Raw genomic sequence first — 21,365 nt, forward strand, 5'->3', positions numbered from 1 at the left:
ACATTCAATTATTGACTTCTCACCTTGAGCTTAGTAATTGCAACCTCAAGATCAGCAACATTAACCTGTGAAGTGCTTCTCAAGCCAGATAAGAAGCTTTCACTCCTTTGGGTCAATGTCAGGAGAGCCTGGTCAAACAGCTCCAGTTGTGACAACTGAGACTGCAGGAGCTCAAGCCTAAAAGAGAGGTGGAAGGCAGTCTGGATTAAGAATAGGACAGTAATTACAATTTTAACAGGTTTATGAACGTATGGAGAGATAAATTTAATTTAAAATGTAAATAATCTATATGAAATGTAAATCAAGAGTATTGCCTGTGTGATATGCTGTTATTCAGAGAAGTGCATCTCTCTTGTAGTTGTGTGAGATCATCACTGAGCTCTTGGACACAAGCTTTAGGCGCTGTGGGATAGAGACACAGCCCAAGATTTACAAGACCCTGGAGGAGGGCCTCATAGGATGGTGTCTCCTTCTGCATTTCCTGTACAGGTCAATAAATATTTTAACATGATGCAACACAAAAATAGCTGAAAACATCCTGTATAATTGGTGAAATAAACATGAAAGGGGCAGATAAAGACATACAACAAAACCTTTCAGATACAAAATGAATCAGTGCTTCAAGAAAACAAGAAAGAAAGTTAGATACAATCAAGAACTAGTCAGCTGATTTACCTGTACATTTTGTAGTTCATTCCTAAGCTTTACTTTGTCTGCAGACAACAGTTCAGTGTCTGGACAGCAAACAGACTTACATCTGTCTAGCCAGCTTTTCATGGATGAATTCTCCTTTTCAAATCTGCAGATACAAATGTGACACTCAGAAACATTTATTCTAATCACGTACAGCTCCGTCTTTAGAATGAACAGCATAAATGTTGATCTAACACAAGATTGACACCACTAACAGTCAGTGACCTCAAAGTATACACCACCAATGATTCTCACACACACACACACACACACACACACACACACACACACACACACACACACACACACACACACACACACACACACACACACACACACACACACACACACACACACACACACACACAAACACGCTGTCTGGACTTTTTTCATCTGACCATGGCTTAGTATCAGAGACAGCGTCAAAATAGAGAAGCCATATCTCGCCAGTGCACCCAGTGCTGTAAGTAATCCCTCATACATACACCTGCGGGGGAGGAGATGAGGTTGACTATAGAGGAACACACAGACACACAGACACACATAAACCAAGTTTAGCAGCATCAGTACAGTCCAGTTAATTTAAAAAAGAGTCACTTTGGCTGGGTAAATAATAAAAACCCATCACCAAAGCTTAAGCACAGATACCATGTGACTGAATCATTATTTTTCCTTGTGAATAATAAAAAGAAAAGGAGACAACCACTCAATTTTATGAACAAAGAGAATAATACGAAAAGCATGTTATTATAATGGGAATGTGATGGCTGACTGCGGCACAAACAGATGGAGTCAAAGACAAGATCGTGTTCCTCTACAGTACAAGAAGATGTGAGAAAGTGATTCAGGAAATAAAGAAAATTGACAGAGAAGAGGATTCAACAAAAAAAAGGGCAGGAGATGTACAATAAAAGAGGAAATAGCAATGTCTATAGAATTATGATCAGTTATATCTCTGTGTGTTTGTGACTGCGAGTGGGAACAGGGACAGGGACTGATGGAAAAACAGCAAACAACAAACAGAGCAAGAAACAGTACAGGACAGTAAATAAACTGCTTCAGCAGTCAGTTAAGTGCTAAAAACATTTCTTTTTCCTCTGCTTATGTGACTTGACAAACACCTAAAATACTCAACCACACCTCTTCTACAGTAGGTGCTGGACACACAAATCAGATACACAGTAAGCCTGTCAGCAGAGCAACGCACCACAGCAACTGGCAATACATCCTGGATATACTCTTATGTAAGCTTGTGATGACAACAGAGGGATTTTCACAGATAGCTCTTTCTAGATCTCCTGTGACTTTTCCTTGTAATGTTATCTGCAGATCTGAGTATATACATGCTGTTGTGTCAAAAGCGGGAAAGAAGGGCTCCTGCCTGAGTATCCATCCATGGTGAAATATTCAACAGATTGCTGAATAAGGCTGGAGTATTCAGTTTCACAGGATGTATGACGATAACAATGAGCTATGTTTCTTTTACTCACTGCCTGATATTTGGCCGTTTCTTCCAGATAAATATGCAAGCAAGTGTAATTTATTTAACAGATATGGGCACATATTGCTGTTTATTGTACCTTTGCCACAGTGCTAGAAGGCTCTCTAATGTAGATTGCTTTTCTGCAGCCTTTCCCATAAAGTCTCCCTGTAGCTTCTGGAGGTTAGCCACCTCTTCCTCCAGCTGGCTGCCCTCTCCAAGCCTCTTCATGGCTGAAGACAAAGCCATCAGCCTGGGCTTCAGCTGCTCGACAGCCTGGCAGACCTCCTGCAGGAAATGGACATGAACTTGTAATCAGCTCCACAATGAATACAAAGTAAAGCTTTGGACACAGCATAATAAAATGGAAAACCAACACAACGCTCATTTGCAGAAAATAGTAATAAAAGGTACCTTAAGACTCCCTCTGATTTATTAAAGTCAACCTCAAAATTTCAAACATATTTTCACATATATCCCTGCTGATGTAACTTGAAGCCTTTGTTAGTGTTTTTTCTTACCATGTGATCCTGCAGGTTTTTGTAAGTCTCAGATGAGGATGTGCAATATGTAACCAGACAGTCGAGTTTCTCTTTAAGATCACTCATTGTTTTCTTCACCTGATAATGACACAAATATCAGTCATTCAAAAATGATCACATCGAATGATCGCATTCTCAATCACCAAAACTTTCTTTAGGTTTTGAGTGCCCCAAACATCTTTTCTCAAACACAAACATGGCTTAAAATCCCTTTTGTAGATTTAATCTTGCACTATATGTTGCTGTATACCTGTTCAAGGTTGTCATTGTATCTCTGCCTGTAGGAGGCGCTCTGGTTGAGTTGTCCACCCAGTTGCTCTACTCTCTCCTTCAGCTCTTCCCAGTAGCACCTCATCTGGGTAAGTCGCGCCCGGATACATCCTCCCTCTCCGGGGGTCACAAACCTCAACAAGGCTTCCCAGTCCTCTTCCATGCGGGCCAGAGATGCCCTTTTCTGCTCTAAACCTTCTCCCACTGCCTGAGGGGATGCAACAGAAGACGAATGATAGTGATGGAAAAGTATGTGGACATGAGTTGAAACACACAAAAGTTGGTTAGAAAAAGGAAACTTAGTTCTGGGTTAGTTCTCACAACAAATTAAATGGTTGCCTCAACATTTCAAAAGTCCTGTTATCCCATTTTTAAAAATTTCTCCAGACCTCCATAAGATTGACAAGGCTAAAGTCTGGCTTGGCAAGATTATGTTTTCCTCAATATGATCAATTTATTTTCTGTTTCCTAGACTTTGCTGTGACACTGGCCCTTGGGCATGGATTAAAACTTCATCTTATTTCATCTTAATCGTAATAACCCTCAGGCCACACTGATACAGTACACCACAGAAACCAGGCCAGATGGCAAGTCATACTCATTTTGTTTGGAGCCACAGAAAGAAAAAAAAGATTATCGCATATTTTTTGTAAATATATGAAGATTATTGAGGGAGTGGTGTGAAAAGTGTAGCTTTAGTGAGTTTTTTAAAAAACAATATAGTAAAACAAGACATACCTCGACTGTACTGATGTGTTTGTCTAAAGGATCTAAGGAGGAGGTGGGGTTGACAGCCTCCAGCTCCCTCTCCTTTTCATTGATCCAAGAGGAGAAGGCCTCTGATTCAGTGCAAAAGCGTTCCCACCAAACGCACATCATTTCCAGCTGGACAACACTGGAAGACAAAAGATTAGGTGAGATCCATTTCGTCAGATATATGCATGTATTGGTATAGTAATGTGTACAAACAAGCACATACCGACAAACCAGTATAAACAGTAGATTAAAACTCCACACAGACACAATATGCTGGAAAAATCTAATCATGTGCCTCATTTCTACCAGGCTCTTGTCAAAAGTATGTAATAGCACTTACAATAAAATGCTTTACCAAAGAGGTAACTATGTAACTAGGATTTTCATTGTCACCTTGTATAGAATTACTATATAGATAGATAGATAGATCAGTAATTTTGCTGACAAAGCAAGAAAAAAATGACAAATTCATAATTTCCCAATATGAATCTGCACTTTAGAAATGTTCCTATTCACTACATTTTTCTGCATCCATGTAATATGTACTTTGTGTCCATAACAGAAAATAGTCAATGCAGATTGGAGGCTTCAGATAATTACTGGACAATCATACATACTTCTTGTTGAGATGGTCTTTAAGTTGTGAGACTGCTTCCCTGGTGGACTGCGCCTGCTGTAGAAGAAGAGCTTGATTCTTTGGTCCGAGCTGAATGTCTGCTGCCATCTCCAGGAGGAGATCAACTAGCACAGAACATTCCTCAACGTTTGGGAAGAGCACCTATAGAACAAAATAAGAAGGCTAAATATTGACAAAACAAAAACAGAGAGTACAATATATGCATGGACGCTAAATCAATCACAAACACACACACACCTTGTTATGCTCCAGTTCAGATCTCAAGCTGTCCAGGCTGTTGAAAATAAGCTCTTTGTGCAGCTCACTGTTGCTAGTGCTGATAAACCTCCAAACCTTTTCTCTCTCTGCTTCAAAATTCTGCCAGGAGCTCAGAGTGGCCTGAAGATTATGAAGAAATATGAGAACCATCAGTGGGTAAATTTTCGTGCACAAGATGCTGCATGTGCACTCAAACAGAAACGATGGGAACTGTAGCATTTAGCGTCATGTAACATACCAAACTGATCTTTCAGACTCTTAAACAGTAATAAACAGTAGCACCATGTGGCCTAAACGTAACCTGACATTACATTATCCAACCAAATTATCAAGAAACATGTTGAGCGACATTGAGGTTATCATTAAAACTTAAAGTTAGTCCACAGTGTAAAAAACACTTTATGGTAGCGCTGCCAATTCTGTCTCTGCATCCCCACTATCATTTTTTTCTTTTCAGCCGATAAACCATAAAATATACAGAATACACAGAACCTGATATGTATCATTGATGATATAAATCATTCATTTGAGGTAGTTAAAGGTAGATGTTCTATTTAAATATAAATTTATAGACTCAAGGCATCCTAGGATAATTATCCAATCAATGGGAGGACAGTGATAGAAGTTTATAAACATATCCCGGGACAACAAGCATCAAGAAAATTAACATACCACCTAAAAATCAATAGCTGGTTAAGCTTCAACATGGATCAATCAATGATCACAGCAGGGGCTTGTGTGGACCGATCAATGACACTCACAAACACATAAATTAGCATGCTGGCGTGAGAAAAATTCAAGCTTGGTATACCTGCAGGTTGTGCTCCTTTGCCTCTGACTTGCGATCAACCTCTCTGAAAGCTCCCTCGAGCTCCTGTAGAGACTGATTAAGCTCCTCTCCTTTCTGCAGCTCGTGGCAATGGGACACTAAAAGCTCTGCCTCTCTCCGGTTAGCATGCAGGCGTTTTAGGTGTTGCTATAACAAACACAGACGAGAACATGTCAGATGACAACCAAATTTACTTTTTGCAGAAAAGGGAGAACATGGTACCCAAATCTCTACTATTTTGTGAGATTACTTAATTTTTCTTTCATCACCCAAACCAGCTGTAATGTAAATTAAAGTTAATTCTTACCACTGGGACATATAATACCTCATAAGATTCAAAGAACAGTGTGTAAAACATTTGAAATGAAAGAGGCTGTAAATTGTTTACTAGGTCATTACTCACTTCTGTATCATCTATGTATATCCTTTTGATGAACACTTCCCTGAATCAAGTGCCACTAAACAGCTGACATCACTACATTTACAACTCTGTATGCACACCTGGTGAATAAGGTAAAGTTGCTTGGCCTCCATCAGGTCCTCGGCATCCAGGATCCTGCTGGTTTGCTCCTCAGCTTCCTTTCGAGCTCTCAGAACCTCCTCCAGAGCACCACGCACCTCCTCCCTCAGCTCCTCATACTGGAACATTCCTGAGCCCTCTTCACCACACTGTGAGCGAAGGAAGCAGAGGATCAAACAGAGGGATTTTGTTGGGAAGACAGGAAGGGGTTAGGGTTAAGGTTAGGAAGGGAGATAGACACAGTTTTAACATATAGAGTATCCTAGAATACCTGACAAAGTGAAGAAAAGAGTGCCCTCAGGTCAGTCGACAGCTTGGCCAGGGCTGTTCTTTGTCTCTGGATCTCCAGTTCGGAACTAACCTCAGAAAGCCCAGCAAGGTGGCTCTTAAGCCACAACAGGCTGTCCTCTCGGGCGTCTACTGCTTCCTGCAGTGCCTATAAATGATGAAAATGAATGCAAGTTTAGCTGCACTGACTATGGCTTAATCTTTGTGCCTACAGCAGCAAATACAGCATGGTGGCTCACCTGAACAGAAGCATCTACCTGCCCCGGATGGCTGGAATTTCTTGCTGTCTCTCTCAAGAGTCTCACCTGCCTCCTCTTAGATGAGAGCCAATCAGAAAGCTCACAGAATCTGGAAAAGGGAGCCAAGAGTTTAGGGTCACACCTAAAGGCATTAGATGTAGAGACTTTGAGGAATGCATCTTTTTTTGTTAATCTTTACCTCTCATTCCACTCCTTCCATTTATCAGGATGCTGCTCCAGCTTGAGGTGGGCGCTCTTGATTTGCTCTGTCACCTCTTCGACAGCCCTCTTGGTGGAGTCTAGAGTTCGATAAGCCTGGTCGTTGTCAGGCAATTTATGACACAGATCCTCCATGTTTCTAATCCTCTTCTCGCACAAAATCAGAGGTTTGCGTTCCCTGAAGAACGTCTGGAGATAAGAAAAAGAGAAATGTTGAGTTTGGCAGGCTGAAGACAGAATGATGACGTTAAGTGATTTCATCTTTCTTTTACTGCCACTCTTGGTTTAATCTGTTGTAAAATTCTGCCAAGTCCAGGGCTCACTCTGTGCTCTTTGATCACTCGCTCACTGGTGCAGGTGCCAGACACAGCATGCATTTCTCTGTCCAGCTCTGCTCTGCAGTCTTGTAGGATCACAGCCACTCGACTTCGCTCCACCTCCACTTTTAGACGGAGTAGGTGAGACGGTATGTCACCCTGGATGTCCTGTAATGAAAGAAATATGACAGACCCCTGCATAACACGCACTGTACAGCAAACAGGATATGTATATCAGTCTCATTCTTTATCATTTCCAAAATAATCAGAAACTAAATATCCCCTAGAGAGAATTTTAATCTCACTATTACAGGTTAATTGGAAACAGACTAGAGGGAACTCTGTCAAAGCCAAAGGCCCTCTTGGTTAAGTTAATGAAGTATCGGCTATGCCCCTCCAGAGATGTACAGTAATTAGTGAGAGTGTTAAAGTATGTTGACCCCTGACCTTCCAGTGTTTGTGCAGCCTACGGACAGTTTCTTGTAATCCCTGCTGCTCCTCCTCTGGAAGGATGTCAGTCAGCTCATCACATGCTTTCAAGAACACACTCAGCATCCGCTGGTCCAGTTGGCTGAAAAACTCCTGCATTACAAAAACACAAGACAGAAGTGAGAGAAGTACTTATTCTGAATGTGGTAGTAATGTGGCAGATTCACACTTTTTATATTAAATATGAAGAAGATTTTTAATTGGGCATCTTGAAATCTTGGACTGAAATCTGTAGGCAGTTTAATAAACATTCTTTAGACTGAAGTGCACAGACAAAGGTCTTTACAGGAAGCTTAAGCTGAGCAGAAAAATAAGCAATACCAACAGGACATCCACTTCAAACTTGTCTTTGTCTATACTTACAGTATATTTTAAATTAACCCTAATCTAATGTTATACTGTATATCATGACTAGCTGCATTTAATAGTTGATAAACAACTTTGCAGCTTTGTAAAACAAGAATAGATAGAGAAATTTGAATTATTTCTTCATTATCTGTAAACTTCATTTACCTCATACTAATAGCAGAATGTTACAGGTTTGATCTTACTGTGTGTTTTTTCAGTAATTCCTCTGCATCTCCGCTCTCTCTCAAGAAGCCCTGAGCTTTCTTCAGTACTCTCTCCAGATCTTGTCTTGATTCCTCAAACCTCCTCCTCAGGCAGTTGTTGGCCTCCTCCTGCCTTCTCCATTCCCCAACCTCCTTCAGCAAAGCCTGAGAGGAGGGACAGCAGGTAACAGTGATCGTAATTGGTCTCATTGGTAACATAGTGTAATTACATTATTTGTCTTAGATCAAGCAAATGAATAATGAGACACATGAGTAAGTTTAATCTGTGCTGTTGCCTCCTGGGTGTTTTGATGTTCATGTAATCTCATTAATGTAATCAGTGTTGAGGGTAATGCAGTCTGTGTGGTATTCTGATATGTGAATGTGTACATGTATGTACAATGCTAACCTGTGCTGAGCTCTGTATTTCAGCCACTCTCTTTTGTAGCAGGGACAGGTCGAAGTTTCGGAGCACTTTACTGTTGGAGAGCACCCTCTGCAGGGTGTGGTGGTTCCTCTCTATCACTGACAGACATCTTTTACAGCTTTGCTGCTGATTTAACAAATCCTGAGGAAAAAGTGGAACCAATGCCAAACATGTAAGTGTGTGATCATATCTTTCAACATTCTTATTATATATCAGCAATTTCTAGTCCCATCAATCCCAAAATTTTGCAGACAAAAAGTTATAATAAAAACAGCTTGTAAAGACAAAAATGAATAAAATTGTATTAATGTGTGAAGAGTAGTGAGGGACTCTTTACAGTTGTTTTTACAGCCATCATTCCTTTTGATAATGATCAACAATTCAGTTGAATAATCAGACAGACTTTTAACAAATCCAAAGTTTAATCAAGTTATCCAAATCACTTATTTTAACTGAACGAACGTGAATTTCCTTTAACCTGTCAGGCTCCTATCTGGTACATTTTTAATTTAAGTCTTTGTGTTATCATTGTATCTAACCTGCCACTTGTGCTTGTGCTGGGTCTGCGCCTGTGTGTCTGGGTCTCTGGCGGCTGAAGTAATGCGACAGGCCCGCTCAAGGGCCTGATAAAAAGCAGTGATGTGTTTCTCCATCTCCTCCAACAGCGGAAGAAGGACATGACATTCCCTCACTAGGGACGGACACCGCTCTCTCACCTGGAAACAAATAGTGACAATGGTGTGTGATTAAGAGATTTCTAAAAAGATTCCCGGAAAAGGAAGTTACGTGTGTTGCTTTATAAGAAAGACCTAAGACAGATTTAGTGCTACCTCTCAGGTTTGGCCCTTATATGACACCTACCTTACTCAGCTGACCTTTGGCTACCGTCATAGTTGCCATGATCCTGGCAGCCTCATCCGATGGTGCATCCTTGGCAAGGAGCTGAGCACTGCGGCCAGCCAATTTGTATTGTGTCTCCATGGCAACAACCTTTTGTTTGGTATTCTGAGATGAGATGTGCAAGCAAACAATCAACTTAGACATTCTTCAATATTTCAATGAAACTGCTTTTGACAATGACGCAGTCCCAGGATGTCATTTTAAAAAAATGTTTATTGGTTGCTAAGATTCAGGAGGGTGGGTCTTATCTGATATTAACATGAAGGAGGGTAGATGTCAGACAGGAGAGTAGAGGCAGCAGAGAAGAGAGTTTTGTTGAGACAAATGACAATGCATGATAACCTTCCTCCCTTACGTTTTAGTTTCTCTTGGTTTAGTTTCAGTTTTTGGCAGTTTGTTAACCTAAATAAAATCAACACCAAGCTCAGTGCTTTGTTGGCGACATGAGAAGACTGGGCTGGCCCCCATCCACACAGCCAGTGTAAATGTGTAGGAGCCTAACTTCATTAGAAAGTAGATAAGTTGAGAATATATTAATTTATTTTGCATTAAAAGGGATGACTTACAGTATTTCCAAGCGAGTTGGTCATTTTCTAAGGCATCTAAATCACTCTAATAAAAAACATCAAACGGTTTAAATTGTGTCTGTGGCCCCTATCTAATTACAAACAAAATATGGTGACCTTATCAGTGCCTTATATTCTGCTACTTTTCACTACCTACTAAACTAGGGGGCTAATTTCGGATACACAGAGCTGCTGTCAAGGTTGTTGTAATCTGGAGCAGCTCAATTTTCTCAGAACTGAATGCTGACTGGACATAGATCGGTCAAAATCATCACTGTTGAGCAACAAAAAAGGAGTTCAAAGACACTCCCTGGTAATAAGAGTTCAATGTGCTGTAGATGTATTGCTGTGGTGTTCAAATCCTCATGTGTAATAGACAAGCTGGCAGTTTGCTTTCCTCACCTCCACATCCTGCAGAAAGGCTCTAACATTGAGGAAAGACACCTGGACAGGAGCATTGAGCTTGGCCTCTGCTGTATCCAGTAGCTCTTTTAAAGCCGACACAGCCTTTAGATGATCTTTCCTCCACTTCTCCAACTCATCTGCACGGGCATACTTCAGAACAGGAAAGACACAAAGTTTGGGATTTATTTCATCCTCAGACCTGGGTTTAATAGTGTCAAACTTGCATGCTGGTACCTAAATCAGCTAAATTACAACAAAGAAAACTGGAAACTGTTTGTTACTTGTTTGACTTTGAGGAAGAGGTCTCTCCATCGTCCGTTCAAAAGAAGTAGCTGCTGCTTGAGATCGTGTGACACAGTTTCATCGCACGTTTCAATTAGAAAATTCCCTGCGTCGTTCATGACTGCATGCTGATCCATCCAGTGGCTAAGATTCCTGAAAAACTCCTGGAGGAGAGACAAAAAACAAAGAAAGAAACACAGACACAAAGAAATTCAAATAAACAAAGAGAGAGAGAGCCAAAGAAGACAGCTAATCAAAAAAGAAACAAAGAAAGGGGTTCAAATAAAGGAAACAAAGACAGGACGATAAAAAAAATGGGGTAATTAGCTGTCTAATCCTTGGTGGGGATGTAAATCTGAGGTAACCATGGCAATGCGACAACAGGAATATCCTCAGTGGCTTGTTGTAAGTCAAGAAGATCATTTGATACTTGAGTAGAGACTCTTAATAGGATTCCACTTAGAAGACTAAATGCTTGAAATAGGACTGACATATATTTGATTGCTACTTACTACGAGTCCATCACATAAATACATGTTTTGGAGGGTTCTTAATCTGTGCACTGAAATACACTTCAAGTATATGGTGAGGTTTTCTACACTATAAACAGTTAATTTCATACCCGTTTTGTGTTTTCTGGCAGGCTCAGTGCATCCTCCGCATCCTCCAGCCAGGCCTGTAAGGAGGCCACCGTGGAGCTGTACCTCTCCCAGTTGGACAGCACCTCCTCCAGCATGCTCCTCACACTGCGCACTTCCATGGACAGACTCCTCCACTGAGTCACCACCTCCCGCATGAACCTGCGCACTCCCGTCTCTCCGTCGTCCACTGGAGGAGCAATTCATTCATCAATTTTATCAACAATGACAGCAATAGAAACACCACTCCTAGCACTACCACTCCCTCTGATAGTGTTACTACTGCTGCGGTCGCTGATTTACACTCCTCAGCATACGAAATGATTGTACATGTGGAGCCATCATATTCATACCAAACATGAATAATAAGTTATTGCTTATCAATGTATATAGATTGACTCTGTGGTTAAAGTGAATATGTACTTATACAATACAAATAACACATTATTTCTCTTGCAAATGAAAAGTTTAATTCATAAGCAATAAAAGCCTTACTTCATAAATTCAGTATTGTATTTGCAACTATGGCTTCACTTGGTCTGTAATGACGAGGAGCTTAGCTAATGTTAGCTAATCTTAACAAGAGCTACATGAATTTTACTGTCGATTGAGTCTGTTTGATGACTTGATGGCTTTTAGCATATAATAATGTCCCATAAGTGTAACTTTTGGCCAATGTTCAGAAAAAGTTACAGAGTCTCGCTTTAAGGCAGAGGACAGATGGTACACGTTAATAGATACACCAGACGACAAGCACATAAGGCCTGATGGATCTACATGCCTTCGCAGAAATATCTCTGACCCCAAAAACTCTCACTTCAGGGAGATGTATTATTCTTGCTTATGTGCTCTATTTCACTGGTTAAAACTCTCGAGTCTCATAAGCCCTGTACCACAAATGACAAACTATCGTCAGTCAGTTTGGGGTTGATAAATGAATCCAGCAAAAGACAAATATCCAGCATCACATAGACATAAATCAGATAGTGCTATGCCTTAAAATGGCAGCTAATTACATATCAATCCCCTTATTCTCTTGTCCTTTCCCAGTTAGCTTTAACCTCAAACTGAGCCTCCAAACACATCTAAATGATCTCTCATCCAGCCAATCAGAGCCTAAGGCACTGACTACCAACAGTGCTCACACAGGTGTGGGGTTGGGGGGGTGGCACTTCATTTGTGGGGTCGACCAATCAAGCCTCGGATGTCCTGATTTCTCGCAACAGCACACATATCTGCTCTGCATACCCTAAAGCAGCACAACCCTGAAACTTAATGAAACCAACAAGCTTGCTCGGTTTGCGCCCAGAGACCTGCAGAAGTGGAGCAGCCCCTAACTGGCAAATGGGGTCGTATTCCCCACTGAGAGCTGGGAGTGGAAGAACCTCATTTAGCTGTAGCCTGCAGACTCTCCCCCTCTACTCAAGCTTTAAAACCAGACAGTAGCAGACGGAGCTGCACTGGTTGTTGACAGTTGAAAATAAAGTTGAGCTATTGTGTATAATAGTGAGTGATCCAAAGTATGCAATGCAATAAGGGTTGTGAGACTATATACATTTGCCATAATGTATACCAAGATGTCTACCCTTTTAATATCTCTAGTTGCATCAGACCAGTGTTTATGCAATGGTGTATTGTTATATGATTTATGTGACTGACTTGAGCATTTAGTTCTTTAAGCAAATTGGACAAAAACATCTAAATATGAAAACATACAACATGTTCCCAACCAAAAAGATGAATTTAGTATATTTAGGAATTAACTATCACATGCTTTGCTGTACATTACATATCATACCATTGATTTATTGGGCACATTTTGCATTTTATGTATCATTTGTTGAGTGTTTGGACAGTGATTTAAATTATGTTGTGTTGTTTTCTCACCTGAGCTGTCAGCGCTGACATAGGCCTCGGAAACACTTTTCAGGGATTGGAACAAGGCCTCATAATTTTCAAAGAAATGATGCTTCTCCACAAATAACTGATGAAGACAGAATTAAATACAATTTAAATTTTTGTAACCCTAAACAATTGACTAACATTTCAGTACAATATGTACTGCGATTGTATCAAAGTCTGAGCTTACAACATAGTTGTGGAGCATCAGTTCCACTGACTCTTGTCGGCCATATTTAATGATCCAGGATTTAAGCTTCGACTCGGCTAGAGTGAGAAAGGCCTGCATGTGATGCTTGTTCTCCAAGAACTCCATCTTAGCCAGGTGGATGCTAGAAGATGTAGAGACAAAGTTCATCCTAAAAAAAAAGACAAAATTTACTAAATATATCAGACCTACATGTATGTTTAAAGAAAAAAAATTATAAATCAGGTTGAGGCTGGTGTCTCTCCAACCTTTCAGCCATGTCTTGGAGCTGGTCTGGGGGAACAGGGACTCCATCAACACTTCTGTCCTTATGGAACCTCTGAAAGACCTGCTGGTGACTCTCAAGGCTCTTCAACACATCCTGCGCAGTGTAAATACATACAACACATGAAAACAAAGAAATACTGTCCCCACTATATCCAGAACCTTTAAAATGATTGAATTAGCATGTTCTGTTAAATTCACACAAGGTGTCCCAGTTTTCTCTCCCATGTTTGACTCCATGCTTACCTTGTGCTGCTCTAAAGCTCTGTGAACAGTGTTAGCTGTCTCGTCATGTGCCTGTTGGACGATGATCTCTTGTCGCAGGGCTCCTTCAGCTTGGTGCAGCCATGTCCCCACCATGTCCAGAGGAGCAGGCAGAGACCTGTCCAGCTGCAGATGCCAGTCTAGGAGCTGAGAGGCAGAAAAGGAAATAAAAAAGAAATACTTAATGAGCAGGTTGTGATTTTCAAAGTGATTGCACAGAGCAACAAATTGCTTTTGATTCCCCATTAAATGCTAAAAAGCAAAGGAAACATAAATTACAGATAAAACAATTAGAATGAAAACTGACAATTACTTGCTGAAAAAGAGCAGACTGTCAAGCATCTTTGAATTGATTACTTTCTCATCATTAGTTTGTGTATCAGGTGATTTGAACTAATAGGAAGGAGACACTGCAGCTGCTAGCAAAATGACACTGACACATAGAAAACAAGCAACTATCAATTATTTCTGAGTGGGAATCTTTGGTCCACCCCTATATTGAATCCTTGAATATGCAGTAGATGGTGAGTCCAGCTTTTCTCACCCTATTGGAAACCCTTTCCCAGGCCTGTTTAACAAGAGCCTGATCCACTGTCAGTATCCCGTCCTTCTGAGTAGACTGCAGAGCTGCATCCACCTGCTTCCTCCTCATCTCCAACTGGACGCGCACACTCTTGAACAACTGAAAACAGAAAAAAAAACAGGTAGTAAAATCTGTTCATAATTCACACTTGTAAAAGAATGTCCAAAAATATTCAAGTTACAGAATACAGACATCAGAACAAGTGCTCTCTCAGGGTTCACACCCTCTTCCCAGTGGTGCCTAATCAGACCCTCATAAAAACTGTAGCTAATTGCCTCTGAATGCCGTCCCTGTGTCTAGATTCACATTCTCAGAGTCTTCTGAATAATGTGCAATGAAAATAAGGATATTCCACATGCTGCTGAATATGAAATGTATCCTGGGGCTTGGCGGAATAAGCCAGACTGACTGAAAATATGACGGCTGCTTGCTGATCCCCACAGTGTAATGCCACTGATTAAGCTAATAATAGGAGCGTCTGTGCCCAGTGTGCCCAGTCTACACAAACACACACACACACACACACACACACACACACACACTAACCTGGTACTGTTGAGAGAGATTGCCCTCAGTCTCCTGAGCCTGTAATGCGTCTCTCTCCAGCTGGTCGAGCCACATTTTGAGCTCCCTCAGGCTCTTTCGCTGCTCTCTCTAGGAGGCCGGGATGTTGGAGGGGTTGTGAGTGTGAATGGTGGGTGGAATGATGGACATGGAAATGGAGAAGAGCAAAGGGGAAATGAAAACCAAATAAAAGAGGGGGCATGCAATGAGAGGGGAAGGGGTGTAAGGGAAAGGGGAAAAACAGGAAGACGGAGAGAAAAAGTGATTAACCAGGAGGATGTTTGACATAATGATGAAAGGATGGAGGGAGGAAAAGGGTGAAAGAGGGGGCAGAGCATGTACTATTAAACATGTGTTCTGCTAATCCTCTGTGTCTCCCTGTGGGACAAAATGTCAAAAATCCACAGCTGCCAAAAACACTCTGCTTAAACAGGGTACTTTGTCTAAGACCCCCCACTAACATTTCATTGGATTTTAAGTTACCATGACGATAATACTATGCTGCTCAAAAGCTTGTGAGCTGTTCAGTCTCAGTCTATTCAGCTTTATCACTTCACGATGGCTCCTGTGGGGAACCCAATAACTGTATTGCTTATGACAGCTTAAGACGTGGAAATAGATTACGCTAATTCTAAGGGAAAACAGGCTATTATCTGTCATATTGTACTCTCCATAACTTCTGCAAAACATTTTACGACCAGTTTTTCAATTGCCGTTTCACATAATGAAATAATACAACACTTTTATGGCTCATTGAAAACAAAAGGGCAAATTCAATATAACACAATAGCACATTCAGGACAAGCATCATCATGTTAGCAAGAACTGTCTACAAAGAACAAAGCAGGTGAGAAACACAACTAACACAAAAAACGAATGTGGTTTAAAAAGAAAGTGGTTAGCACAGCTTCGCACCAGCTCCTGACACTGTTAACCTTAAAAACAGGCAACCTCTATTCACAAGCTTTCCATCAAATACGCTGTATCAATGCACACTGCCAATGCCAGAGGCTTTCATTGTCATGCTAATGGAACCAGGAGCCATAGCGCTAGGTGGTAACATTAATAAATGGTAATATCACATCTTATTATACTGGACTTCCTTTTGTTATCATGGCTCAGAAACCCTGCGGCAGGAATATCACATCAGGTAAAAATAAAGAGCCAATATTAGCATATAGGCTTTATTTTGACATGGAGAAACAATGTTTAATCTCACCCATACTCTGTACACTAGACAGTGATACTGTAATTCATTATTACTGTCAGAAAAATAAGCGTTAATCACATTTATATGGAAACCATGAATGTGCAAGGGTGCTAATTACATTGAGCTGTGGAAAATGATGGCAAACCTGCCCCTGGGACTTTAAGTTACTATATAACCTACCTCCAACATTTCCGCTATATCGCGAGGAGCAAGACCATGCTGTGGGACAGAGGCCAGAACAACAACCACAGGAAAGCAGTCACCACACAAAAAAACAGCGAGAGAAAGACAAGAAGAGACAGCAAGAGAGAAATGTGCAAAGAGGAAAGACATACACAACAGGCAACACAATGCCAGACCTGAGTAACATAACAGGTGAAATATGTTTGTTTTAAGCTTTGAGAAACAGCAGATGGGCAGGAATTACTGCTTTAAAGCACTAATTAAATTGCCAATTGAGGAAATCTAAAATTCTAGTAATTCAAAAACCTGACCTGTGTGTGTTTACGTTTTTCTTACTTTTACAGAATAGGGCTATGACATTAGCCTTACCCACCCATTGTTTACATAGGCTAAAACAAGCAACAAACAGTAATTAGAAACACTCAGCTATGCACACTTCAGTTCAACACTAACTAGAGAGAGAGACACACAAAATGTCACATATGCAGCACGTCACGGCTGAAGTTTGACAGGATAACTGTGACATTTGAAGAGAAAGACAAACCATGTAGGACGCAGAAAGAGAGAAGACAATGAAAGGCGTGTCCAGAATGAAATAAATCTGACAGCTGGTTACCTCTTCCTCTGGTTGTCCGTCGCTATGGTGTAGGTCAGGATGATGCTTCAGGAATTGGGCTACATACGTCATAATGGATTTTTCATCGGGCTTGTCTACATCAACATCTGAGAAAAGGAAGCGAATCAGATGTGATATCAATATGAAACCTGTTAACACTTGTCATAGAAGAAGAAAAATTGGCCTGGTTGTCTGTTTTGAAACAGACAACCAGGCCTTGAAATGAAAACAACCTTTAGCACTTCAGATCAGTTTCCAAGTTTTGCTTGCGAGGTTTCACAGTGCTGAATCTCACAGCCTAATAGACATTAATTATACTGATGTCAAGCTTGATTTGTCAGAGTTCATACTGAAGGGCAGGCGTGAAGAGGCACAGATGGTGTTTGGCAGTTTCACCGAGGCGCAAATCCGATGCTGTGATAGATACCCACAATTGTATTTCTGTATTATGAAAAACTAGCTCTGTACAATGAGATTCTGCTGATTTAAATGATATGTCAGGTAAGTGATTTTTCATTAGCTGAGTGAGTAACACAAAGGTCACACTTTTGTTTTCTATCAAATCACATATAACAGAGAGAAAAAGGAAGAAAACGACTGTAGAATTAATTTGATCCCATAGTGTTCTTAGGATGTGATACAGTATGTAATGATTAAGTCTCTTTTGAATGCCACAGGAAATGTTATTTACCCTCAGGGTCAAGAAGCTGTGGAATACCCAACTCTGTCTCAGCCAATAAGAAGGCTTCCTGCAGATTTTCTCGGTTGGGCCTCCTCCATACACGCTCCATGTCGACTAGATTGGGCCGGAGGGCATGGATAACGGCAAAGAATGCTAAACCCGTGCGCCAACTGGGACCAAAGTCTTTCACCTCGAGCCCCAGACGTCTAGAAAAGACAGAGCATCACAATATCACAGCAGGCAAAAAAAGACAAAATACACTTTGAGAGAAGAAAAGGTTTTTATCCTCATGCTACACTAACAATGGTGTTAGATAAGGAAGCAGGACATTTAGCATGGTTTGTTTTGTTGTGTTTTGCATGGACACTTGAGCATTACAGGAGGCTACATACTTGGTGGCTGTCTGCTGGACCCATCTCAGCAGTGCCTTTCGGGCCCCACCCTGCATAGGTGGGAGAGGCTTCCTCTTGATGGGTGGGCTGGTGGTGTCAGTGCTGCTGGTGGAACTGTCCAGTGATGAGGTGCTGCTGGATAAGGCCTGCAATGCTGGTAGGCTACTGGTTAGTTCCTCTATCTGTAAGGAATAGGAAACAATGAAACTACATCAGAACCTACAAATGTACTCAATTACTTTTACCATATATATATATATATATATACTGCAGGCATAGGTATGTTGCATATGTGTATATACTATATATTATATATATATTCTTCGGTCATAATAGTAGTAGCAGTAAAATGTCTATGCATTTATGTGTATATACACATATTGATTTTTTTTTTATATATATATATATGGGCCTTCTTGGAAGCCCTGTATCCCATTGCCTTTTTGTTCCTTATTTGCCAATTTATGTACTGACTTAACCTTTTTGCAAATTACTATATTTACATTTCATATTTCTGTTTTGTGCACTTGCAAATGTTGAGCCATAGCATGTTGAATGCCATTGGTGCATATCGCCCATATATACGGTTTTTCTGGAAGCTTGGATAACAATCACAAAATGTAATCAGACTTCAGCCAATGCCAGCTGGTCAGTTGTTGAAGATTTATTGCCGTTAATCTACAACTCGGTCTCTCCTCTCTACAGCTGAGGCTGCTTACAACAGAACACAGACAATCCATAAAAATGTGTCAGTAAATTAATAACTACATTTTCCAATGTTGTACATTTCCTTTATTTAATATCTTTATGTTTGCTGGAACGGCATGCATCTACATGTGTTGATGTTGCTAAGAGACTGTACTATTTTGATTAAGTTGTTGATCTGTACTGAAATGCCTGAGGTAGCAACTGCTCGTTTTCAATGTGGATGAGAAATTGATTACCCTAGCTTAAATTTCCTCTCTGTTCAAACTGCTTAGCATTTTGCCAAATAGAAGTAATAACATTTCAAGGTCCATACTTTCCTTTTAAGTCCTTAAGACCATTTTATAATAATACTTCTCTGTGGATGTGCCATTAATATGGAGAACCATGCTGATTGTGTATTGGCGGTCATGTTATCTTTTGAATTTGTAGGCCTAGTAGTGAGCTATTACTGCTGTTTTGATTACATAATTGATTAAGATGTTAACACGATGTAAACTTTTTTCCATGTGTAAAATACCGAACATACTAAATTATGCACATTGTAATTGCTTATCTACTACCTTAATTAAGTGAAGCAATGTTACCTGGAAATAGAGGATGATGGTCCACACCAACCCCAAAACAATTGATGGTCGTCCATCAACAATATCTGTGGAGTTGATGTTCACTAGCTTGATCTGTGTCAAAACACAAAGTCCAGCATTGGAACATTTTTACAACTAATTTCAGATTACACACAGATCCAGTGTGTTTATTTAAACTACCACCCCCTCCCCCCATTTAGCATTCACATTTAGCATTTACTATTGCCATATGGACATTCATATATGGCTGACAAATAGAAAGATTTTTAGTTAATACAGTTGTAATAATATAAATTGTTTCTTCATCAGAGAAGCTAGGATTACTTAAAATATGTCATAAAATGTGTATTAAATGTACAATACCCATCAAAACCCAAGCATTCGACTGGTGCTGTAAATATAGTGCTGATAAATGTTACATGGGGGAGTTAAAGTTAAGTATTATTATATTTCCCCCATAATCTCATACATATGGTTTAGGTAAACATAATTTCCCTCAGTCTAATAATTCAATCTTGTATGCATGTTTACACAAAATGAACAATATAAAGTATGAGCGTAATCCACAGCACCACTACTGGATGCAGATAATCCTGACCATATCTATTACATGTACTGTACATAAGCAGGGCAGTGATGTTATGAATACTGACCGGAGATCCTCTGTAGGCAGACTGGGGGGCAGATAAGAAAAGGACGAGAGAGAGAGAGAGAGAGAGACAGAGGGGGAGAGAGAGAGAGAGAGAGAAAGGGACAGAGAGAAAGAGAGAAGGTATTTAGAAGTACTCTAGAAGTATTTGATTAAATGGGGATGCCTCATTGACTGTAAGATGGCAGATATTGTAGCATCTCTGAGGTGAGATAACTGGAGTGCTTGGCGGAGAGGAGAGATCTATCACCACTACACAGGCAACAGGGATTATATCCAGCAGAGATGGACAGACAGAGAGAGAGCGAGAGAGAGGAGCTAGAAAAGGGAGAAAGAGAGGGCTGTATCTTGTGATATGATGAATTATTATATATTATCACACAGAGGGTTATATTACTGAGGCACTGCAGCACAACAGGTCATCATGTGGTAATACATGTCACTCCGTATAGGTGAACAAGCATAGAGGAAGAGATTGGGGGTAGGCGAGGGCAGCGTGGGGAAGCGTGGTACAGTGGCTGATAAGAATACATGCAATACATGGTTTCATATTAGAAAGCACAGTAGGTTATATTGGAAACTCAACCCAGATGTATGGTAAAAGTGTTTTATGTTGTGACCCCACACACACACACACACACACACACACACACACACACACACACACACACACACACACACACACACACACACACACACACACACACACACACACACACACACACACACACACACACACACACACACACACACACACACACACACACACGCAGCAGGTAAATGAGTGGTTTGCTTGGTACCCTCAACAGTGTGGAGGTTAACAAGTAGCAGTGAGTAGAGACATTTGACTGAAAATCATTTGCAACCAATTTTGTTAACTGAACAATAACTTATGTCATTTTGAATCAAATATGTCTGGTTTGCAACACCCGCTTAAATAAATACATTACAGGGTTTCAACAGTTTGCAAATATGATTGATGAAATGGTAAACATTACAATGTCACTGACTGCACATTCATCTACTTCTTCTACGATTCAGACCCGAGAGTCAGGCATTAAGCCATTGGGCCTGTAAAGCGAAATGTAAATACAGTCTAGACATGTATCAGATTTACACTCAGAGCATATTTACATTTAATTTTCAACATACTTAGACTTACTAAGTCACAGACGCGCAGACATATACATCAGAGTGCCCACTGACGTCTCATTGCCAGACTACAGATTACTGGTGTAGGATTTATGGTTTTA

At 40.5% G+C, this 21,365-nt stretch overlaps 1 protein-coding gene across 3 annotated transcripts in view; it reads right to left on the reverse strand.

Annotated features, from left to right (window-relative positions):
• Nucleotides 1-21,365, reverse strand: part of syne1a (spectrin repeat containing, nuclear envelope 1a) — a 118,247-nt gene that overhangs the window by 87,766 nt on the left and 9,116 nt on the right. For 2 of the 3 annotated variants that reach the window (XM_062437170.1, XM_062437172.1), the window contains 35 exons: nt 20,117-20,137; nt 19,464-19,556; nt 18,172-18,353; nt 17,789-17,985; nt 17,098-17,204; nt 16,479-16,517; nt 15,071-15,178; nt 14,486-14,623; nt 13,924-14,088; nt 13,662-13,774; nt 13,396-13,564; nt 13,194-13,290; nt 11,291-11,496; nt 10,668-10,832; nt 10,384-10,536; nt 9,377-9,520; nt 9,055-9,231; nt 8,498-8,656; nt 8,089-8,253; nt 7,496-7,630; nt 7,055-7,216; nt 6,712-6,920; nt 6,513-6,621; nt 6,257-6,421; nt 5,967-6,134; nt 5,448-5,612; nt 4,616-4,756; nt 4,359-4,519; nt 3,724-3,880; nt 2,966-3,193; nt 2,695-2,793; nt 2,274-2,461; nt 676-799; nt 315-481; nt 24-177 (listed from right to left, as the gene is read on the reverse strand). In XM_062437170.1, coding sequence (XP_062293154.1) covers nt 24-177; nt 315-481; nt 676-799; nt 2,274-2,461; nt 2,695-2,793; nt 2,966-3,193; nt 3,724-3,880; nt 4,359-4,519; nt 4,616-4,756; nt 5,448-5,612; nt 5,967-6,134; nt 6,257-6,421; nt 6,513-6,621; nt 6,712-6,920; nt 7,055-7,216; nt 7,496-7,630; nt 8,089-8,253; nt 8,498-8,656; nt 9,055-9,231; nt 9,377-9,520; nt 10,384-10,536; nt 10,668-10,832; nt 11,291-11,496; nt 13,194-13,290; nt 13,396-13,564; nt 13,662-13,774; nt 13,924-14,088; nt 14,486-14,623; nt 15,071-15,178; nt 16,479-16,517; nt 17,098-17,204; nt 17,789-17,985; nt 18,172-18,353; nt 19,464-19,556; nt 20,117-20,137 — 5,130 coding nt within the window. Of the gene's footprint in view, nt 1-23; nt 178-314; nt 482-675; nt 800-2,273; nt 2,462-2,694; nt 2,794-2,965; nt 3,194-3,719; nt 3,881-4,358; nt 4,520-4,615; nt 4,757-5,447; nt 5,613-5,966; nt 6,135-6,256; nt 6,422-6,512; nt 6,622-6,711; nt 6,921-7,054; nt 7,217-7,495; nt 7,631-8,088; nt 8,254-8,497; nt 8,657-9,054; nt 9,232-9,376; nt 9,521-10,383; nt 10,537-10,667; nt 10,833-11,290; nt 11,497-13,193; nt 13,291-13,395; nt 13,565-13,661; nt 13,775-13,923; nt 14,089-14,485; nt 14,624-15,070; nt 15,179-16,478; nt 16,518-17,097; nt 17,205-17,788; nt 17,986-18,169; nt 18,354-19,463; nt 19,557-20,116; nt 20,138-21,365 lie in introns of all 3 variants that reach the window. The other variant, XM_062437171.1, reaches the window with a different exon arrangement.

The sequence above is a fragment of the Scomber scombrus genome, chromosome 17, assembly GCF_963691925.1.
Source record: "Scomber scombrus chromosome 17, fScoSco1.1, whole genome shotgun sequence".
In the NCBI taxonomy this organism is placed as follows: Eukaryota; Metazoa; Chordata; class Actinopteri; order Scombriformes; family Scombridae; genus Scomber; species Scomber scombrus.